We start from the raw sequence: 24,086 nt of genomic DNA on the forward strand, positions 1-24,086 counted from the left end.
TTCTCGGCATCTGCAAAACGACCTGTGCTATCAGCTCCGTGCATGTGCCCAGAGAAGCCCGGCTCTTGGCATATCTTGCCTGTCCCACTGCCCTATGTTCAACCATCCGGTTGTTAGTAATTAATTGCTGCACCTTTAGGGGTTCCCTAAAACGAATTGTGAGTTGACTGAATGGCTAGCGCAATCCCTTTCGATGGCTGATAGGCTTGTCTTATGTTGACTGAAATTGCACTGGTCGACTGGCTACCCTCTGATCCTGGGCCCAGGCCCCCCCCACCAGCTGCACTCTTGCACTGCCTCCCAGGCAGCCCCTGCACTTGGGGACTGTTTCTGTATCCTTACAGTCCCCACCAGCTCTTGACACCTGATGTCTGCACTTACCCCTGCACTTGCCACTAGCTGGCCGCACTTCTATCTGTTGTTTTATTTATTCTATTTATTACTGTTGATCCTATTTACTGCACTGCCATCCCGTGCTCCCCTGCACTTTCCCTTTCCCCCTCCCCTGCACTTGCGCAATCCCAATGTCACTTGTCCTGGTAAGATCATTGTCTTTGTCTTCCCTCTGTCCCCCCTCCCTTGCCTCGTCGCGCCTTGAAACACTTGTGTATAGGCGCATCATAAATGCCATATCATATCATAACCAGACTAATGTTGTCCCAAACCTACCGGCTTTCCAAAGGCATGGCCAAGCTGTGAAGTAACTCCATTGGACAGTTTGGGAAAGTAGTCTGTGGCACTTAATGGCTGAGGAAGTATACATGATGTGTAGACAGGTTTGCTTGGTGGCTCTAATTGTTAACGCGGCAGCCATGGATGTATTACTTGCTCTGCTTTTTAAGTTTTCTGTTATCACGTTATATAGTATTTCTATTTCTTGTACTGCATCTGGGTGACCATGTTTTATTGCTTTGTTGACTGACGTATTTTTTCTGCTGGATTTATTCTGTGGTTTTTTTTGCATTTTGCGACTTAAGTCTAGTGTCCCTTTTAGTAAGTTCTTCTTTTGCATTCCTTACATTTCTTTTGACTATTTCTCTTTTACCGATCCTCTATTGCCTTTTCACTCACTGCCATTTCGAGACCGCTTTTAACTTCTTTAGTTTCTTGATTTTAGTTTACAGTTCTATGGATTTCTGTTGCGTTTGCACTTTTTGGTTGTGACACATTTTTGTGGCGCTTGCGGCACAACTTTGCCGAAATTATTGTTACAAAAAAGAGAGAGGGAACAGGGCTTCTGAACAAAGAATATCTGGTTGGCATAGCAACGGGCAATGCCATGACATGAAAGTGCCAAATTACTCAAATCTTTTTCCACCATACTACCCATTGAGAAGTTCCCTACTCATCTTTGCTCCAATCAGCAGCATTCTAAGAAGCAAGTCAGGGGCCGGCTTTCCATTTGCCAGCTGCGCCGTGATTTCAAATTGGGCTATTTTGCATAAAATGTGGCTATTTTTGTGCTACTTTTGAAGGCAGATCTATTTGTTTGTCCTACCCAGGCTGCCTCTTTAGCCCACACCCACGCTCTCTACTCCACCCGACCTCCACTTTCGCTATTCCCTCTCATCCTTCATTTCACGCTCTCGCTTTATTCTCCTTCTCGTTCTCTTGCACACCCGCACCCCTTATCACATCCTCTTCTGAAAATGTGCCCTCTCCTCCTTGCACCATGGTGCCTATGAATGCAAACAACAGCAGTAAATGCCAAAACTATTGGCTTTGCCAATGCTTGTTTTTTACTGTCACCCGCCTAAAATAACTATAGCCCCAATGCAATCCTATGGGAAAAATGCATTTTCCCGATTTCTGTGGTGAAACCTCCCTCTCAGCGGCACCAGAGTGCTGGCACGTCTGCCGCCGTACGCCCACACTGCAAGCCTGATGTTGTCTCTCAGTGCTTCTTACCCATCACACCTAAGAATCGGTGGCATGTGCAGAGCTCTGGTTACATCCGATCTGTGCCATCAACGCATAGCACCACAATCTCACTTTGTCTCTCTCAATCCCAATCTATCAAACCTACCCACACTCTTTCAGAGCCACCATAGCGCCTAAATACCACGCACATGGCCCTGGTGCACTGCACAAATCGGAACAACTTCAACTTGCTTAACATACATAGAACAAAGAAATGGCCTTTTGCACCAAGAAATAAAGTGACATTACGGGCAACCAACCATTCCACTGAGCTATGTGTGTTTTGGCCATGAACAGGCATTCGGTCATTCATTCAGGGTGCAGCGACCTATCGGGAAATCTCCAGAGTCCCCTACAGGCCAGTCCACCCCTGTACAAGGTGCAGAGGCCTATCGGGAAATCTCCAGAGTCCCCTATAGGCCAGTCCACCCCTGCCCAGCGTGCAGAGGCCCACCAGGAAATCTCCAGAGTCCCCTATAGGCCAGTCCACCCCTGCCCAGCGTGCAGAGGCCACCAGGAAATCTCCAGAGTTCCCTATAGGCCAGTCCACCCCTACCCAGGGTGCAGAGGCCCACCAGGAAATCTCCAGAGTCCCCTATAGGCAAGTGCACCCCTGCCCAGGGTGCAGAGGCCCACCGGGAAATCTCCAGAGTCCCCTATAGGCCAGTCCACCCCTGTCCAAGGTGCAGAGGTCTATCGGGAAATCTCCAGAGTTCCCTATAGGCCAGTCCACCCCTACCCAGGGTGCAGCGACCTATCAGGAAATCTCCAGAGTCCCCTATAGGCCAGTGCACCCCGGTCCAAGGTGCAGAGGTCTATCGGGAAATCTCCAGAGTTCCCTATAGGCCAGTCCACCCCTGGTCATTCATGGTCTGCTTGTCTGAAATGCATGTTTGTATTTTACGACAGTCGGTCGTCATGCGCATGCACGTAGGTGGACGCTACTCACGACAGGATGGCGAAAGTGACGAGCGTGACAGCCAGGCAGACGATGGACAGGGAGCAGCCCACGTAACTGATGGACGACAGCGCCACCTGGTGCTCCTTGCTGAGCTGTGCAGGGACAGAAGAGAACACGACTTTACAAAGCTGGAGTTACAGCGAAGTTTTAGAGGTCAAAGGGCAAGCGAGGCCCACGCGCATTAATTAGCAGCAGCAGGCATTAGTTTCAAGAGTAGCATAGCGACTATTAATAATTGCAAACATGATACATTATCGTGTATAATCATGAAGCCATCCTGCACAATAGTGTTATCTAAACAATGCTTAAATTGTGGCTGTTCAGTACACAATGAGCTGCAAAATAAATAAGCATTACTTTACTTTACATGCAGCCTTGCACTGTAATAACTTGGCGTCCTAAGCCTCTGAGCACAGTGTGCCCCAGTTCTACCTGCTACCGCTACAGCGCCAGTGCACCGGTGCAAGTGCAGCTTAGCATGTTATTAGCACTAGTGAAAAATGACCCCACTTTGCAATCTTTCCATGCGCGAAGAAACGGGACTAGGGCAAGGGCAAGCATTTCCCCTGTGCAAACGTGCTTTGAGAAAAGATGTTTTTGCACGAGGGCAATTTCAACCTGCCTTCCCCTGACGGGGGCTTTAATAAGGAGGGTACGACATCATTGCAGCGGATGGCCGGTGGGTTCAGAGGATGGAAGGCAGTTATTTAAACGCGGTGGTCTTTAAGTTGGTCAGTTTCATGGGGATGCCAAGGAAGAGGCCGGTGATGTGGATGGGGGTGTCAGTCTGTGGTCAGATCTTGTCAATGCTGTCAGTGAAGAAGGCATTGATGGCCTTGCATTGTGAGTGGACTACAGCTCGGTGGGTTTGGGCGGAGGATTGGCAGCCCAAAGGAGGGGTGGGCCTTTGTCTGCAGATTTAGAAGTGCAAGAGATGAAAGGGGTCATTTGGTGGTGTTCTGCTTCTCACAGCTGTGCTTAATCATTTCAGAGGGCCGTGGTGCTGGGCTCATTTATGTCTGCAGATTGTGTGAAAGTTAGGTGAGTGGTCTGCGCTAGAAATGTTGAATAAGTCAATATGAGCAAAAATTCAATATATCTGAAAGATGTTCTGACTGACCAGTGAATATCAGTCTTAGTTAGGTGTCCACAGCGATGAAAGTGCAAAGCGTGTGGCGCACAGGCACAATATGCACTCCCATTCTAATGTTCATTTATGCCCGTCCCAGATTTCTTCTTGAGGCAAATCTCTACCTTTCTGCAGATCTCTTTTGAGAGTATCGGGGTGTAATTGATATAAGTTATTTATAACGCTCTTAATACCCAGAGGTTTCTAAGCGCAGACCAAGGGATTGAACCTGTGTTGCTCAGCGTTGTCTTGCTTCCAAGGCGAGCGCGTTGCCCCTGAGCTATCCTCCCGTGTCAATGGTTTGGGTCTGTTGCTTTGCTTGTCGTTCAAGAATTATGTGGGCATTGCCAGTGCCTGGAAGGGGGTTTCTTGACGTGTGTGAGGCAGGTGCTGAGTTATTGCTTCAGTTTGAGTTCGATACCTATGACCACGGTTTTCTTTGCAAATACCCTGTTGTTTGATGGGTTTTGATTGGGGCCCAGTGGGGGGATGAGCCTTGGCCGGGCACTAGTGGGACTCTAGAAGGCCCAGTCCAGGCGTAGGGGGTGGCAGGCACTTAGGGTGACCAGACGTCCTGGTTTTCCCAGGACAGTCTCGGGTAATCGCCCTGCGTCCCGGCGTCCTGGGAGTTTTTTTAATTTTTAAAACCCCATCTGGGGTTTCGAGGGTGAGTGGCTACAGTCCCACTTTTTGCCGGGACCCGATTCCGAAATCCCGAAATTGCATCTCGGCGCAACTCTTCTTGCGTGAATGGGGATGTGAAATGCTTGTCATGCCCCCATTTCCTCCCCTTCCCCTTCCCGGCCACTCTCCTCCAATGAGAGGAGTGTGCCTGTGAGCACATACCCCACCCGACCCCGCATCAGGCTAGCGACGTAGAAGTAGACTAGTTTTATTTGTATTTACAGCAGTCCTACCTCTATGTCTTTGGCCAGTCCCGTTTTTTATTTGTTTTCTATCTGGTCACCCTACAGGCACTGCATGTGTGCGGGTGCTGTGAAGACTAGGTATGGCGAGTTCCCTTTCATGAGAGTAGGGCATGTCAGGGGTTGTTTTTCGTTGACGAGCTTTCTCTGGCTTAGTGATTAGTGGGGATTGCTGGTAGGTTGAAGCCTCAAGGGCAGATGCTGTTGGAATGCCTGATGGACCATGTCAGTAATTTCCCCAATGAAGGGAGCCTCGTTGACTGGCGCGGGAGTGTGATGAAATGTGCCCGTCTGGGAGAGTGAGTTTTGAGAAATGGAAGGAGTGGAGTTCCATCTAGTAGCCTCTTGGAGGATGCAATTCCCTGAGGACCGCAAGCCCCCCCTCCAGACTTTCCTGTGCGGTCGGTTGACAAATGCTGTTGCTGGTAGGGTCGAGTATTTGTACCCGAGTGAAGAGGTCAGGCAGTGAGGCTAAGTGGGGGGTTCTGTCTTGGAGGGCTTTTAGCATGGGAGAAGGCAACACACACTTCTCAGAGGTGAGGGGGAGTCCTCTTTCCTGCACAGCAACATCGGTAATACCCGACCCAATTCTGTTTCCATTGTTCCCCACAGCGATCGCCTCCTCGTGGAGTTCATATCAGTGCTTTGTGGCCCATATCAAGCTCTAATCATCACGTCAGACACCCCTCACAGCTCACTCCATTGGTTGCTTTAAATTGACTATCTAGCACTCAGTCGCCCCCCGCCCCCCTTGCACTGCTGCTCTGGGCTTTGACTGCATTCCCGTCCTTTGGCCTCCTGGTTCTTCTGTGCTCTAAATCTCGCCCATCGGTACCGGGGTCAATAAATGCCATGCTCTTCCCAAGAGGACCTTCAAGGGCACCCATCTTCTTCTCAAGGAGGTTCTCCCCGTCACCCTCAGCCCCTGGGGCTCCTTTCGTAACGTGTGCTGTGTGCCACTGAGCATTTATCTAGTGGAAGAAGCAGCTGAGTACATACATAAAACATGAGTTTAGGAAAAGAGACACACGTTGGTGTCTTTCTAAATCAAATGATGGTGAAGTTTGGTAGATCCAAAGAAAGATGGGATCCACAAATATTGGTGCTATGACAAACCTGCTTCAATCCCCTAGGCCATTGGATCTCGACTTAGAGACCCCCCACAATAGGCAATGGGAAGGCACCCGAGTGAGCACGCGGGTGCCTACATCTTCATTTTTCCTTTTAAATTATTATACATCACTAAAGATTCTCTAATAAGAGTTTTTGTTTATTTACATTTTGTGATCTCAGAACATAAGGTGTATTTGCTCCAAGATTAAATGCCTTTTTTAACTGTTTTATTTAATGTCATTTGGTTGAAAAATGGCTTTATTACAAAGCAGGCAGCGACATAATAGAGCCTGTCCACTAGAAGGAGCCAAAGTAGCTGCGTGATCCAACGTCCAAAGTCCTGATATCCTGCAAGCTACAGCGCCTAGAGCGGAAGACACAGCTCACAGGCAAAGTAATATCCTCGACCTCCTCATCACCACCCTGCCCACCCTCCTCACATCTCTCAATCCCGCTCGACTTGATAGACCATCTGGCAAGCCACTTTGACATTGGTCACACCACACCAGCCAGGCAAACCCATCGGAAACCGAGCAAGCAAGCAGCTCATTCAAGCACTTCCTTTGAAGGCTCCAATGGTAGACCTCACCAAACTCCACTTCCCATTGGCTGACACCTCTGGTGAACCAAGACTGTGACTTGCTTCAGCAAGCGCTAACATCACCCTGGCCCCCAATACTAACAGCCTTGCACTAGTGAAACAACGTACCCTCAAACCTAAACCTTCCACGCCCTGGTACATTCAATAACTCAACTTCAACAAATGAACCATCAGAAAACAAGAGAGACTTGGCAAAAGTCCTAAAGTACATCGACCCTACCCGGCTCAGGGAACACCTTGCTACTCACTAATGAATGATCACCACTGCCCAGGCCAACAAGGAAAGCAGAGCCCTCTTCAAAGTCATCAAGCACTGCATCAACCCTCTGCCCAACCCACCCGTACCACACTCCATGGAAAAATATCACCAGGAACTTGCTGCACCTAGACACCAATGCCAACGATACTAAAGAATTAGAAAACCCCATCACAGCCCAAGACAACTGTGTCAAAGATAAAATGTAGTGCTCAGATATGCAGCACGCATTAGCTAATTAAGTGGTTACCCTTCAAAATAAAATAGCACAAAAAAAGCCTCTCTAACTATCACCACTCCACCACCAAATGAAACTAGTCCACCCAAAAACAATCATGTCACCCAATTTCACTTCTCGAATGTCTCCACTACAGAGGTTGAGAACGTTATACTGGGTCTTAAACCATCCAACTGCAAAGGTGACCAATGCCCAGCACAATTTATCAAGGACGCTGCTAGGGACCTATCACCTTTCATCACCAAACTTATTAATGCCTCCTTCATATCCGGCACGATACCCAGCACTCTTAAAGAATCCTGGGTACTCCCCCTTCTGAAAAAACAAACGCTTGACCCAGCCTTACCGACTAATTACAGGCCCATCACTACGGTGCCATTCCTGTTGAAAATCTTAGATAAACTTGCATATATCCAAATCCAGCACTTCCTAGAACTTAACCAACTAAAGACTCTCGCCAATCCAGCTTCCGTCCACTACATGGCACCGAAACTGCTCTCATTGATCTTAAAGCCCAATAGAGAACTAAGAGACAACGGAAAGCTTGCATTACTACTCCTCCTGGACCTGTCAGCGGCTTTCGACTTGGTGGACCACAACGTCCTATGTAGCCATCACATGATCTAAGTGTCAGCGCACACCCCATACAAACCCTCTCTCCTCAAAAATGGTGTCACTTGCAGATTGGGATTTTCCTGCAGTTGTACGGGGGTGCAGCGGACACAACTCTCTGAACTCTGTTGGTCAGTTCCGTACACATTACCATAGCGCTCATTAACTGGCAATCCCATTCTTCATACGCGCAGTTCTGCAGGACCCCTGGAAAGGTGAGTTTGGAGTCTTGAGGACCTCAGGGAATGCAAGTTCTGCAGGACCCTTGGGAAAGCACATTCTGCAGATCTCCTAGATTGCATGTTCCGCGGGACCCCAGAGAATGCACGTTCTGCTACACCCCCTGGAAATGCAAGTTCTGCAGACCCCATGGGAATGCAAGTTATGGAGGACCCCTGGGAATGCAAGTTCTGCAGACCCCATGGGAATGCAAGTTCTGCAGACCCCATGGGAATGCAAGTTATGGAGGACCCCTGGGAATGCAAGTTTTGCAGGACCCTTGGGATTGCAAGTTCCTCAGAACACCTGGGAATGAACGTTCAGAAGGACCCCAGCGAATGCAAGTTCCATAGGACCCCAGTGAATGCAAGTTCTGCAGGAACCCCAGGGAATACAAGTTCTGCAGGACACCTGGTAAGTTCTGCAGGACCCCTTGAGATGCAAGTTCCATGGCACCCCAGGGATTGCAAGTTCCGCAGAACCCCAGAGAATGCAAGTTCTGCAGGACCTGCTGGGAGTACAACCTACACAGGACCCGTTGGAATGCAAGTTCAGCAGGACCCCTTGAAATGCAAGTTCCACGGCACCCCATGGAATGCAAGTTTCCGTAGAACCCCAGAGAATGCAAGTTCTGCAGGACCTGCTGGGAGTACAACCTCCACAGGACTCCTGGAATGCAAGCTCCTCAGAACAACGGGGAATTTAAAGTTAAGAAGGACCCCTGGGAATGCAAGTTCCATAGGCCTCCAGCGAATGCAAGTTCTGCAGAACACCTGGGAAGTTCTCCAGGACCGTTTGAAATGCAAGTTCCACAGAACCCCTGGGAATATAGTTTTTCCTCTGCCAACGCTACTACACCTGAAGGTGTGGAGGTTTCTTAAGTGTTCTTCCTAGGCAGAAGCTTTTACCTTTCCCTTTTAGCTAAGGAGGCTTGGTGGTCTCTCTGCAGCATCATCTTATGTAAATCTTATTCTCTGATCTTCTCATATTTATTTTCAAGTTCAGAAGCACTCACTAGACTATCTTTGACCTCCCATGACACACTGGTCCGGCCACCTTCCCTTCTGTTTGGTATCATTGAATAGCCATCATGTTCATACTGTCTAGGTATGGGCATCACACCTGCCTCATGTCTCCCTGATCTCTATATTGGGCATGCATGAGGTCAGTCCCAGTCTGCACATGGGGGGTTATGGGTAAATGATGCTAGGGCCTTGATGGGAATGGCTGCTCCCCTCCACAATAGGACCCTATCCCATACTTGAAGCATGCTGCCAACATACTGGCTTCTAATATAGTATCTCAGGGCTCAGTCATCAGCACAGTTACGTCGGATGGTCCAATTTCCCGTACTGTGAGATGACCGTAGACTCTTCTAAATCCTTATAACCCAGGAAGTCCATTAACAAAGTGTCCTGCTCCTCACTGGGCAGGGACTTACTCATAAGAAAGTCCTCCATGCTAGAGACCATGGATCAATTTTTAAAAGGATTGACTGTGGACCGAAGAAATATGGTCATTGTGAATGTTAAAAAAACAGAGCCGGAGAAGCTTTGCAGAATAAAATCTTGGCTTGGTTAAGATCTAAAATTGGAGAAAGTTGCATCAGAACTATGGACCTTAGATTCCTGCGAAGAGTCCAAAACAAGAAGTGGCCCTTGAAGCGTCGCTCAGATTCCATTGTTATTGGCTGTGGCCGCAGAAACATTCCATCCTTTCTGAAAAGTTGTAATAAGTTGGGAAAACTGTCATCTACCTCGAACGTAACAATTGTAATTTGACTGACTTGTTTTACATCTGTTTTCTGTTTTGTTTGTATTTGTATTTTAATGTTTTTATGTACAATTGTCTGTCATATTGTAGCACTCTGAGGCCGTCGGGCGAGTCGGCGCTTTATAAAAATAAAGACAAATAACACAGCATGCACTGGCTGCTCAGACTGTCTCAGAGCTGGTATATTTTCATGTCATTATTTAATTTCTCACACTTGTTTCTCTACCATGTTTTTCTGCTTACATTCAGCAAGTAGATTTTTTGAATCTGAAACTGAGGCTTGGCTGGTTTAAAGCACACTGCTCTGAGTCGCCAGATGGTCCCTCACTTGAAGTACCCCTTCTAAGAGGACTTCGTATTCCCTCTGAGAGCTTTTCATTATATGCTCATGTTCACTGACTTTTTCTTTTAAAATGATACATTCTCTCAACTAAGCATCTATACTGTGTGGGGTACCCAATAGGGCAACCTCAGCTTGTCTCAGATGCTCCATAGGTCTATATTTTCTTCCCTGTTTCTGACCAGAGCCTGAGAAACGGGCTGACCCTGATCTAACTCCATTTTCAACTTTAAAACATTTTTGTGTTTGATCAGCTGCATTTTCTGTTGTTTCAGAATATCTCAATCCTGTTGCTTCTGACCAAAATCATTTTGTTGGTCATTCTTGTTTATGATTAACTGACTATTTTCACGTTTTATCTCAATAATGGACTGTTTGAAGGCCACAATTTCATCCATAAAAACACGATTGTGTATAGTTTGGTTATTCATCTTATGTTGAAGTTGCTTAAGGTTTCTACACTCTTTTTATGTGTGTCCTGCACTGCAGTGAACTCCATTTCTCATTCCACTCTGGCTTGTTGACAGGATTTTACATCATTTTCTAACTCATTTTTTAGTTGCTCAGTGTGTTTTCCATATTTGAGTTTAAGAATTTGCCTTTGCTGTAGTTTATCCTCTAACTAACTGAATGATTTCTGGGCCTGATTAGCCGGCCGATTGGCCTCTTTATTTTGCAATCACTCTTCCATTCATTGTAAATGGAAATATAACTGAGCCGTGAGTTGGGCCATTTTAATGCCATTTTAATTTATTCCTCACAGGCCTTTTGTATCGTATACAATTGCTCTAGAGCATTATGTAAACTTACACCATCATGCCAAATGTTGTTGTCTAATAATGTGACTTTCTGTATCATTATGGCTTGCCAACAACTTTTCTCCTACTCAGGCCAATCTCCCTGAATGAAGAGCTTGGCTAGGAGATGTTTTCTGGCATTGTCTGCCTCCATCTCACTCATTTTGAGAATGGATTTCACACAACCTTAGACTTCTCACTACACAGGAACCAAAAACCATGCGCTTTATTCCTGCTATCTATAGACAATCAACGAAACTAAATCAAATTATCTTTGTGTTAATTCTGCAGAATTGAATTCTTCTGGACACCTCCCTGATTCTCAGGGGTCATGCAAACAGTGGCAGTTTAACAACTACATTAACAACCTGCCATACAAACCTCTGACATTGCACTAAAATGAATAGCCTGTTGCAATGCAATTATCATAAATCACATCAGAAAGCTGGATCCTGGCACAATCATGCATTTCTGTCCGATATATTTATGGGACAACATCCAATGCAGGGAGGTCACCGGCCCCCCATTTAGAGCACCACACCATTGAGCAATGACTTATATTCTTAAGTAACTCTGCATTTGAAACATATAACACCCCAGTGCCCTCTCGCCCCTTTTGAAATAGGCTAGCTAAGAACCAGGCCGGTTTGCAAAAAGAATATCATTTAGTTTCCATCAATTACTAGACAAAATCAAAATCTGCACACGCATGACCAGGAGGCACGCCACATTAGTCTGTGGTGCAAAACCTTTTCTTCCTGTCAACACTTCACACTACACACAAGTTGAAAACACCAGCTGAAAACGCAGTTTATCTCTGGTAACAAATGATCATAGAATCTCGGACACCACAACATGCACAGTTTGCACTCAGATCTCCAGTTCTCCCGAGTGACTTGTATAGAGAAACAGAGGTCTAGAGAATACTTCAGACGAGTGGGTCACTCACAAGAATACTGCTAATGTGTGGAGAATCATGGCATGACAACTTTATCTGACAGTGGAATTTGTAGGTGAATTAACTTAAATATATAAAGCGTTTTTCAGTTGGGCAAAATAAATAAACATGTGCAGCACTCTTTATTATTTCTGACCTCCCTGCACACTTTTCATTTCTAGCAATGTTCTTGCACAACACACCTTTAATAACAGACTCTTCTCAACAGAGGATGAAACCCTCTATGCAGTATAAATGTCCACCTTCAGTATGGAGTTCCTTATTTGCTCCCTGTAGAGGGAGGGTGCTTTTAAATCAGCTATTTTCCCTTTACTTCACCTTGGAGACCCTGGAGACCCTTTTCTGCACAGCACAGGCATTCAGCACAGGGATCAGCACAGGGATTCAGTTTGGACCGCCCCCCCCCCCCTCTGTTTTTATGCAGGGTTCAGGGAGTCTTGAACAATTTAGAATTTCAGTTTTAAATGTCCCTCCCCTTTAGGGAGTGTTTGGGGTTGGCAAAAGAGGTATAAGTGATCCAAAAGACTTAAAAAATGATATCATTATTCACACTTGGAAAGATGTTGACTATTTTGAATTTCCCCAAGACCTCCCCAGTGTGTGTTGACTATGTGAAAATGAATCACATTATTCATTAATAGGAAAGGCAAAGGATCTACTTTTGTATTCCCTCCACATTAATAGGAGTAAGATATTATTTCAGCCGGATCCCCACCACGGATTTGTTCTTTTGGACAGATTTTACTTACTTTAAATCTCTCTGGGTTTGTGCACAGGAGAAGTCAGCAGGCATCCTGGGTCATCTCATTAGAAGCAAGAGGACATGGTTATCTATCTCCGGGATGGCCCCAGCCTCAATCCTTCTGTTTGCCTCTCGCTCTCGGTGGACCCAGCCCTTCACCTGGTGCTCTCCAGATTTTAGTTCCACCTTCCTTCTTGCGTTCTTGTCTCCATCAGTCAGGCTCCATTTTCCACTGTGTCTATAGTTTTCAAATCTCCTGACCACACCCCAGAAACGTCTAAATTATGAGGTGCAGGCTCAATGGTTGGGCACTCTGGATTGGGATTTTGTTCTTCCTCCTAACCGGGTCTAGCCCCTTCACCTTGATTGGTTCCCATGTCCACAGGCCCCATGTCTGGGAGTTCTTGCTCGACCCATCTGAAATTGCATTTCTGAAGAACTCAGATATGAGTTTAAAACCCTTCAACATGACATTTTTTTTTCCAATGTACAAATAAGGGTCACAATCAATATATTTCTAAATTGGAATGATCATGGAGATCGCAATGATCTGTGTCTAGTGTTGGCACGTGGTTGCATGTGCAAATAGCAGATTTTGCCACAGTGGACTTCAATTAAAAGTTGACAATCTACAGACTGGTATCTGATTCAATAAGCTACCATATTCCTGACTTTCAGATCCATAACATTTTCTGGGAAGCTACAATCACATTTTAGCTGACAACTCTATTTCCCAGGGTCTCATTTTGAGGGGATTCCTATCAAAAGGTGGGGCTTTCTCTGTGCTTTCCGGAATGGCCTGAGCCATCTCTGTACCTACTGTGGTTGCCCAGTTTATGAGCAAAACACAATTCTTCATACAATCCTATGAGACCCTTTCTATGACATGCACACTTTTTCACTTAATTAAAAATCCCTTTTGGTTCCAAAAACCTGTATGTGGCCTAACCCTCTGACTTTTGTTGACTTATTCTGCAGTAAAATTACTTAATGTTCTTTCAAGAATAGGATCTCAGCACATGTGTTCTTATATCCTTGAGCATATGCGTGTTACTCCGCCCCCTGACTCATGGGACATTCTCTGGAGCCTGTCAACTGTCAGTCAGCATAGAAACCCAGCACAAACTGAATTTAATTTTGAGAATTTTTTAAAGACATGGCTGGTATCCTTGTTTAGTCAGTGCTCATCATTCAACCCCCATAAACCTCAGCCACAGGAGCAAGATCCGTACCATCCATGTTTCTGTTGGGCTTCAAAGAGTGGACCAAATTGACACGGGAAGGAGTTTTTGACCTTTGAATCTGATGGTGGAGGTTTTTGTGGGTGTACCGACACAACCTAAAGTCATTTTTTAAGAACAAAAATTGTGCTTTTTAACTTGTTACATTTTCTTTACACATGCGGCTTTCACCAAAGCCTCACATTATAAATATAAATGTGTCTCCTCCATCATGCCATCAATGTCCACCATTCCATTATAATCTATATTCAAATTACTCTGGCAATGGAGTTTCATCTTTAGAAGGGCCCGTGTTCAGTAAAAACTGCGAGTTCACAGATTTTTCCATGGCAGCTGTATTTTGGCAAAACTGCACTCCAGTGCCTCAGTTATATTGTGGGAATTAGGCCTCAAGCGTTCGGGCCTTGTCACTCGAACACAGGGCACAATTCAAATTTTTATTTTTATTTTTCTGTAGTCCATATTGGGATATTTGGTCATTGAAATTTCAATGCTGGCCTTTTGGTTTGACAGCCCACGGGTCACTTCCCATATTCCTGCAGCTTTAGGCCTACAGTGCAGTTGTATCCTGGTGAGGAAAATACCCCACATCTGGTACAGTGTATCATTGGGGACAATAAATCATTGGGCAAAATATATCATAGCTCAGAGTCAACACGCTTGACTTGGAAACAAGACAATGAGGAGAAACACTGCTTCGATACAGAGTCGCGCGCTTTGAGGCGCTCTCATCATCTGTGCTATGAGGAGGGCAGGGAGATGCCTCCCTAGCTGTTGAGTTGACACGAAGGCCTTTGGATCCAGTATTGATAAAAAAGAACATTCATGATAATATCACCCCCTGCAGACCCAGAGCAGTGACCTGCTGCTTATGAGTCTGTATGTTCGCAAGCAAGAGGCGAGTTGGGAGCACTGAAATGTCATGTAACAACAGAGAAAGGGCAAATGCTGTGGGCAGCAGTGCTAATGAAGTGCCTGGTCTCTTGTGGCGCCATCTTATCCCTGCGCCTCTTACCATAGACAGCAGTGCAGGGTTAGGGGAGGTGAACTCTCATACCAGAATGGTCATGGAGCTTCGGGGAGAGGGAAGGAAGGGACCTCTCACCCCTGCATGGTCGTGGAGCTTTGGGGAGAGGGATGGAAGGGCCTCTCACCCATGCATGTTCGTGGAGCATCGGGGAGAGGGATGGAAGGGGCCTCTCACATCTGCATGGTCGTGGAGCTTTGGGGAGAGGGATGGAGGGGGCCTCTCACCCTTGCATTGTCTTGGAGCCTTGGGGAGAGGGAGGGAAGGGGCCTCTCACCCCTGCATGATCGCGGAGATTCGGGGAGAGGGAAGGAAGGGGCCTCTCACCCCTGCATGGTCGCGGAGCTTCGGGGAGAGGGAAGGAAGGGACCTCTCACCCCTGCATGGTCGCGGAGCCTCTGGTAGAGGGAAGGAAGGGGTCTCTCACCCCTGCATGGTCGCGGAGCCTCGGGTAGAGGGAGGGAAGGGGCCTCTCACCCCTGTATGGTCGCGGAGCCTCGGGGAGAGGGAGGGAAGGGGCCTCTCACCCCTGCATGGTCGTGGAGCTTCGGGGATCAGGAAGGAAGGGGCCTCTCACCCCTGCATGGTCGTGGAGCATCGGGGAGAGGGAAGGAACGGGCCTCTCACCCCTGCATGGTCGTGGCGCCTCGGGGAGAGGGAGGGAAGGGGCCTCTCACCTCTGCATGGTCACGGAGCCTCGGGGAGATGGAAGGAAGGGGCCTCTCACCCCTGCATTATCATGGAGCCTAAAGGAGAGGGAAGGAAGGGGCCTCTCACCCCTGTATTGTCATGGAGCCTAGAGAAGAGGGAAGGAAGGGGCCTGTCACCTCTGCATGGTCGTGGAGCCCTGGGGAGAGGGAAGGAAGTGCTCTCTCACCCCTTCATGGTCGTTGGGCCTCGGGGAGAGGGAAGGAATCGGTCTCTCACCCCTGCATGGTCGCGGAGTCTCGGGGAGAGTGAAGGAAGGGGTCTCTCACCCCTACATGGTCGCGGAGCTTCGGGGAGAGGGAAGGAAGGGGTCTCTCACCCCTGCATGGTCACGGAGCCTCGGGGAGAGGGAAGGAAGGGGCCTCGCACCCCTTCATTATCATGGAGCCTAGAGGAGAGGGAAGGAAGGGGCCTCTCACCCCTGCATTGTCATGGAGCCTAGAGAAGAGGGAAGGAAGGGGCCTGTCACCCCTGCATGGTTGTGGAGCCTCGGGGAGAGCGAAGCAAGGGGCCTGTCACCCCTGCATGGTCGTGAAGCCTCGGGGAGTGGGAAGGAAGGGCTCTCTCACACCTGCATGGTCGTGGAGCCTCGGGGAGAGGGAAGGAAGCGGTCTCTCACCCCTGCATGGTCGTGGAGTCTCGGGGAGAGGGAAGGAAGCGGTCTCTCACCCCTGCATGGTCACAGAGTTTCGGGGAGAGGGAAGGAAGGGGTCTCTCGCCCCTGCATGGTCGTGGAGTCTCGGGGAGAGGGAAGGAAGCGGTCTCTCACCCCTGCATGGTCGCAGAGCTTCGGGGAGAGGGAATGAAGGGGCCTCTCACCCCTGCATGGTCGTGGAGCCTCGGGGAGAGGGAAGGAAGCGGTCTCTCACCCCTGCATGGTCGCGGAGCCTCGGGGAGAGGGAAGGAAGGGGTCTCTCACCCCTGCATGGTCGTGGAGCCTCGGGTAGAGGGAAGGAAGGGGCCTCTCACCCCTGCATGGTCATGGAGCCTCGGGGAGAGGGAAGGAACGGGCCTCTCACCCCGGCATGTTCGTGGAGCCTCGGGGAGAGGGAAGGAAGGGGCCTCTCACCCCTGCATGGTCGCGGAGCTTCGGGGAGAGGGAAGAGGGGAGAGGGAAGGAAGGGTTCTGGCACCCCTGCATGGTCGTGGAGCTTCGGGGAGAGAGTAGGAAGGGTTCTGGCACCCCTGCATGGTCGTGGAGCTTCGGGGAGAGGGAAGGAAGGGGTCTGCCACCCCTGCATGGTCGTGGAGCTTCGGGGAGAGGGTAGGAAGGGGTCTGGCACCCCTGCATGGTCGTGGAGCTTCGGGGAGAGGGTAGGAAGGGGTCTGGCACCCCTGCAGGGTCATATGGATAAGTGTGATTTTACAGCATGCAGGATCAGGTGTGAGGGTGTTTAGTATAGGCTTGGAAGAGGGTGTTTCCTGCATGTATGGTTGTGTGTGGGGGGTGTTGAGCGGTGCACCACCCTTCACACTCAAGTGGACTAACCTTCACTCCTGCCTGGCCTGGGGGGATTCTGTACATTGTGACATTGGGGTGGTGGGTTCATTCTTGTATGCTCTGGTCTTGGACAGGGGGTAGAGGAGGGGTGTGGCGTTTCGCCGCGGAGGCATCCGTTATTGAACATGAGGGAGGAGCTGGGCTATCATTCCATAGGGTCTAGGTCGCTTGCCTGATTGGTGGAGGGCGTGGGGAGGGCGATGCTGGACTGCTGTCAATCCTAGGTGGAGGAGGACTGAGCTCTCATGGCAGCATGCCTGTCGGCGGAACTGGGCTCAGGGGCTTCTAACATTCCCTGCATGTCACATATACGCAAGTGAGGCAAAGTGATCTATCTGCCCGAGATTACACAGCTAGTCACGCAGCAACACTTTGCAACGTCTTATATGTCAGCCCGGATCTCACATAATGTAGTCACCTGTACTTGCTTTGCGCTTAGTTGTCTTCTGGGCGCTAGGCTACTTCTCTGTGTCCAATGACGCCAGTGCTTTAAGTAGGATGGGATGAGGAGGAGACCCCAGCGATTCAGGAACAAGGGCCGGGTGTAAGGATTGCAAGCAGCTGGGGACGTGGCAATGAGGTTGAGCTGAGTTTTCACGTCCGCCATGAAAGGAAGGAACATCTATTTTAGAAACAGGGTTTAATGTAAAATTATGACTCAGCAGTGAAAGGTTCCACTAAGATTGATCTTCTCAGCTATAATGATGACGTCAAATCTTTAGAGGTCGATGCAGGCTCAAATCCTATCTTTTATGGATGATAATCGATGATTCTGATGTGTGATGTAATTATACGTCGCCAAAGTCATGAAATACGTTCTCTATATTGTATTCCAATACCACGTACTCCAGATGTAGGAGCCCATTGATCGGATTCTAAACGTGGGTTGATAGCGACATCTACCGGATAAGAGCAGTCATGTCACTGGTATTGTTCACTGAACTGTTACGAACGCAGAGAAGTTCGGTCTGGGAGCCCTGGCACAGCCCCGGCTCAAGAGCAATCTGTTTACGTGGTGGGGTGCTGGGGGCTGAGTCCCAGCTAGCCCGGGCATACTTACATCCCTGCACGTTGCAGTCCTATTATGTACACACTTCGAATGAGAAATCAACCTGACCGTATGCGATACATCTTCATAGAAACATGTCCTGTTGTACTCACATGTGGGTCACTTTTAAGAGCATTTCCTGAACGTACGGGGCCCAGAAATGCATCTGCGCTGAATCTCCATAGAAGTGACAGAGGATGGAACGCTTCATCTCTTGGTTTCTATGTTAGCACCAGGGGGCGCCACTAAGAGGCCTACCGCACTAGAAATTGCCACGCTTTGCCAGATGGGCACTGTTTCCAGATGCCAAAATAGGCAATAACATAAACAAGCGGAACTTGTATTCACTGAGCTCCTGCGGAACTTGCCTTCCAAGGGTTCTGCAAAACTTTAATTCCCAGGGATCCTGTGCAACTTGCACTCCCAAGGGCTCCTGCGGAATGTGTATTCACTGAGCTCCTGCGGAACTTTCCTTCCAAGGGTTCTGCAGAACTTTAATTCCCAGGGATCCTGTGCAACTTGCACTCCCAAGGGCTCCTACGGAATGTGTATTCACTGAGCTCCTGCGGAACTTTCCTTCCAAGGGTTCTGCAGAACTTTAATTCCCAGGGATCCTGTGCAACTTGCACTCCCAGGGGCTCCTGCGGAACTTGTAGTCACAGAGCTCCTGCGGAACTTGCCTTCCAAGGGTTCTGCAGAACTTTAATTCCCAGGGATCCTGTGCAACTTGCACTCCCAGGGGCTCCTGCGGAACTTGTAGTCACAGAGCTCCTGCGGAACTTGCCTTCCAAGGGTTTCTGTAGAACTTGCATTCCCAGGGGCCCTGTGGAGCTTGCATTCCCAGAGGTCCTACTGAACTTGCATTCCCAGGGGGCCCAGAGAACTTGCATTCCACGGGTTCCCGCGGAACTTGCATTCCCAGGGGGCCTAGAGTACTTACATTCAATGGGGTCCTGTGGAACTTACATTCACAGGGGTCCTGTGGAACTTGCATTCCCAGAGGTTCTAAAGACTTTGTATTTCCAGGTGTCCTGCAGAACGTGCATTCCCAGGGGCCCTGTGGAGCTTGTATTCACCGAGCTCCTGCGGAATTTGCATTCCTATGGGTCCTACAAAACTTGCATTCCCAGGAGTTTTCTTATGCATAGATTTCCAGACGTCCTGTGGAAATTGCATTCCCAGGGGTCCATTGGAACCTGCATTACCAGGGGTCCTGCTGAACTTTAATTCCCAGGGGTCCTGCAGAGCTTGCATTCTCTGTGATCCTGCGGAACTTGAATTCCTACGTCCCCAGCCTAACTAACGTGCATTCCCAGGGGTCCTGCAGAACTTGTATTGACTGAGGTCCTGCAGAGCTTGCCTTCCCAGGGGTCCTTTAGAACGTGTATTCACTGAGGTCCATCAGAACTTGCCTTCTCAGGGGATCATGCCGAACTTGTATTCACTGAGGTCCTGCAGAACCAGCATTCTCAGGTGGTCCAGTGGAACATGCATTCCTAGGTGTCCTGCGGAACTTGCACTTCATGGGGTACTGCGAAACCTGCATTCCCAGGGGCCCTGTTGTACTTGCATTCCCAGCGGCCCTGCAGAAATTGCTTTCCCAGGGGTCCTGCGGAACTTGCACTCCCAGGGGCTCCTGCGGAATGTGTATTCACTGAGCTCCTGCGGAACTTTCCTTCCAAGGGTTCTGCAGAACTTTAATTCCCAGGGATCCTGTGCAACTTGCACTCCCAGGGGCTCCTGCGGAACTTGTAGTCACAGAGCTCCTGCGGAACTTGCCTTCCAAGGGTTCTGCAGAACTTTAATTCCCAGGGATCCTGTGCAACTTGCACTCCCAGGGGCTCCTGCGGAACTTGTAGTCACAGAGCTCCTGCGGAACTTGCCTTCCAAGGGTTTCTGTAGAACTTGCATTCCCAGGGGCCCTGTGGAGCTTGCATTCCCAGAGGTCCTACTGAACTTGCATTCCCAGGGGGCCCAGAGAACTTGCATTCCACGGGTTCCCGCGGAACTTGCATTCTCAGGGGGCCTAGAGTACTTACATTCAATGGGGTCCTGTGGAACTTACATTCACAGGGGTCCTGTGGAACTTGCATTCCCAGAGGTTCTAAAGACTTTGTATTTCCAGGTGTCCTGCAGAACGTGCATTCCCAGGGGCCCTGTGGAGCTTGTATTCACAGAGCTCCTGCGGAATTTGCATTCCTATGGGTCCTACAAAACTTGCATTCCCAGGAGTTTTCTTATGCATAGATTTCCAGACGTCCTGTGGAAATTGCATTCCCAGGGGTCCATTGGAACCTGCATTACCAGGGGTCCTGCTGAACTTTAATTCCCAGGGGTCCTGCAGAGCTTGCATTCTCTGTGATCCTGCGGAACTTGAATTCCTACGTCCCCAGCCTAACTAACGTGCATTCCCAGGGGTCCTGCAGAACTTGTATTGACTGAGGTCCTGCAGAGCTTGCCTTCCCAGGGGTCCTTTAGAACGTGTATTCACTGAGGTCCATCAGAACTTGCCTTCTCAGGGGATCATGCCGAACTTGTATTCACTGAGGTCCTGCAGAACCAGCATTCTCAGGTGGTCCAGTGGAACATGCATTCCTAGGTGTCCTGCGGAACTTGCACTTCATGGGGTACTGCGAAACCTGCATTCCCAGGGGCCCTGTTGTACTTGCATTCCCAGCGGCCCTGCAGAAATTGCTTTCCCAGGGGTCCTGCGGAACTTGCACTCCCAGGGGTCCTGCAGAACTTGCACTCTCAGGGGTCCTGCTGAACTTGCATTCCCAGAGGTCCTACTGAACTTACATTCCCAGGGGGCCCAGAGAACTTGCATTCCACGGGTTCCCGCGGAACTTGCATTCCCAGGGGGCCTAGAGTACTTACATTCAATGGGGTCCTGTGGAACTTACATTCACAGGGGTCCTGTGGAACTTGCATTCCCAGAGGTTCTAAAGACTTTGTATCTCCAGGTGTCCTGCAGAACGTGCATTCCCAGGGGTCCATTGGAACCGGCATTACTAGGGGTCCTGCTCAACTTGCATTCTCAGGAGTCCTGCGGAACGTATATTTCAAGGGGTTACGTGGAATTGTATTCCCTGGGGTCCTTCTGAACTGGTATTCCCAAGGTTTCTTTGGAACTTGCTTTCCCAGAGGTCCTGATGAACTTGCATTTCCAGGGGTTCTTCGGTCCTTGTATTCCCATAGGGTCTGCAGAACTTGAATTCCCTTGGGTTTTGAGGACATTGCATTCCCATGGGTCCTGTGGAACTTACATTGCCTGGGGTCCTGTAGAACTTGCATTCTTAAGGATCCTGCAGAACTTGCATTCCCAGTGGTCCTGGGAATTTGCATTGCAGGGGCCCTGAGGAACTTGCATTCCCTGGGTTTTTTCATACCAAGGTGTTCTTCGGAACTTAACTTACATGGGTTTCATTCCCAGGGTCCTGCAGAAGTTGGATGCACAGGGGTTCTGTGGAACATGCATTCCCAAGGGTCCTGCAGAACCTGCATTCCCAGCAGTCCTAAAGAACTTGTGTCCCCAGGGTTTCTTCTGAACTTGCATTCCCAGAGTTTCTGCAGATTTTGCATTATAAGGTGTTCTGCAGAACTTGCATTCCCAGGGGCCATGTGGAACTTGCATTCCCAAAGGTCCTACAGAACTTGCACTTCCAGGGGTTCTGTGGACATTTAATTCCCAGGGGTCCTGCAGAACCTGTATACCCAGGGCTTTCTTCTCCACAAGGGCACCATCTAATGTGGGTGGGTCACACTCTAGGCAGTAGACAGTGTGAGACAAGATCTCCTCGGGCACTACAAAGAGTTCAAAGGATGCCAAGCGTGTGCAGAATGAAGGACACTTCAGATGTGGTGGTGGCAGCAGAAAGCACTGCTTGTCCAGAGCAAATGCATGGTGTTGTAGGCCCATGGAGGCTCCCAAAGGCACGGACGCATGCGACAGAAGGAGGTTGCAGGTCTGGATCCTCATCGAGTAGTCAGCGTGTGTTGCCCAAGGATGCAGCAAAGGTGTAGAGTAATGCCAATCAATCGACCTCAGGATGCTGGCGCGTGAATGCTGGATGAACTACTTCCCACAAGTTTATGCTGGCGAGGAACACTGCAGAATGGACATATTTCTCACCCAAGAGCGGGCTTTCTGTCCTGGAAAGATTTTAAGCTCAGACATTTTATACAGGAAATATTACATCATAACAAGAGATTTCTGAGTTATAGAATCTCTTCCCTTTATGGTATAACCTTCATTCATAGAGTTTGGAAATTTCCCAAAGGACAGTTGTCGTCCTGCCCCATCCCAGGTAGAAGACAGAGACATCATTGCAAAGACTGTTCAGCAGAAGAAATGCTCAAACTCGTTTTTTAAGAAAGTGTTGGAGTGCGATACTTCCATACTTTGTGTTGCAAATGTATTTTTGCTATTTTTTAACAATGGCGGCAACCAATCTGTTCGAACTGTTTGTATTATCTGTAGTTTTGCACCTTGATACACTATATTTGTCATAAATGTGTCTGGATATTTGTTGTAATTCCCTCAATGTACTGAGCTGTAAACAGAGCCCCCTCCTGCCCTCTACAGAGTGCAGCCTGCATGATCTGCCTTACAGGCAAATGGTCAGCCAGGCTCTTGTTCCAAGGCCCTTGTTTGACTTTTCATTAAGGCTAATGGAGCTTAGCGAGGAACCCCCTTCAACCTCCCCAAATCTCCTTCAGTATGCTTACTCTCTGTGCGGGGATTTCCACCAATTACACAACCCTCTTCCAGTCTAGCATCATGTGCACAGTCATGTGTTAACATCATTTTCCTACCATCTTCATTTCCAGAGCAATTAGGTGTGAAACATTCTCTCCAGAGATCGTTGTTCTTATTCAATGAGCTCTATATTCTCGGGAGGATAGCTCAGGGGCAACGTGCTCCCCCAGGAAGTAAGACGACACGGAGCAACACAGGTTCAATCCCTCCGTCCACGCTTAGAAACCTCTGGGTATTATGTGCATTATGAACAGCCTATCATATCATTGCCCACCAAGTAAAGCACCACTGTGTGCATTCATGTGTGCATTCATGCGAACTTCAAAACCACCGTTTTACCCTTTTGTTAAAGTGTGCACCAATTGATGTCAATATTTTGTTTAAAAGAAATGTCCCAGTTTGTTTGGTCATTGGCACTGCAGAAAAGCAGATGCGCGTGTCACTCATGGACTCCACCCCCTCACCTCCTTCATATTGGAAGAAAAGCAAGAAAGATCTGTGCATGAGACCTGGTATCATCCCAATACCTCATCGAATAATGAAAGACGTTATGCACTCACACAACCATACGGCATGTACCCTCAAACTGAATTGGTAGAAGGAAGTCTACAGACACTATTAAACACAGAAGAACTATATGTAAAGCCTGACAGGTGTGAAGGGACATCATGACGAGAAGAGACGATGACACACTGAAACGATATAAGAATGCTTACAGAATGAAGATGTGACTGAAGTAACAAAGTAAATATACATGCAAATACGAATAATTCATATATACTGAGATGATAAGTGAGAAAAGATGCAGTATATATATATATATATACACACTCAGAAAAGCAAGGTAGCTGAGATTTACAGAAGCTTGCTACAGTAGAAAATATAACACAGTTAAATCTGCCATGATGAGAAGATGGACGTCGGTTTTGTATAACAGTAACAGGACAGGTGCCGGTCTATCTGAAGGAACAGATTGCCCATTACATTGCGAGTGGCCCTCTGAGATCAGAAGCACTGCGACGGATTGTTTGTCCTTCGTTGAAACGATTGAATGGTCTAGTCCAGGCTTGTCCAACCTTTTTGAATGTGGGGACGAAGCATTCACTTTTTATCACCCGGAGGGCCGGTGAGCCAAAAGTGAACACCCTGACCCAAAGCAGTATATTCAAAAGCGATGGTGTGTGACCTTTGACACAATGGCATCACAGGCATAGCCG

General features: G+C 48.5%; 1 protein-coding gene across 2 annotated transcripts in view; it reads right to left on the reverse strand.

Moving 5' to 3' along the window:
• ADGRD1 (adhesion G protein-coupled receptor D1) overlaps positions 1–24,086 on the reverse strand; it is a 1,635,406-nt gene that overhangs the window by 589,849 nt on the left and 1,021,471 nt on the right. For both annotated transcript variants that reach the window (XM_069620079.1, XM_069620080.1), the window contains one exon: positions 2,870–2,973. In XM_069620079.1, coding sequence (XP_069476180.1) covers positions 2,870–2,973 — 104 coding nt within the window. The remainder of the gene's footprint in view (positions 1–2,869; positions 2,974–24,086) is intronic.

The sequence above is a fragment of the Ambystoma mexicanum genome, chromosome 10, assembly GCF_040938575.1.
Source record: "Ambystoma mexicanum isolate Mex_15411 chromosome 10, UKY_AmexF1_1, whole genome shotgun sequence".
Lineage (NCBI taxonomy): Eukaryota > Metazoa > Chordata > Amphibia > Caudata > Ambystomatidae > Ambystoma > Ambystoma mexicanum.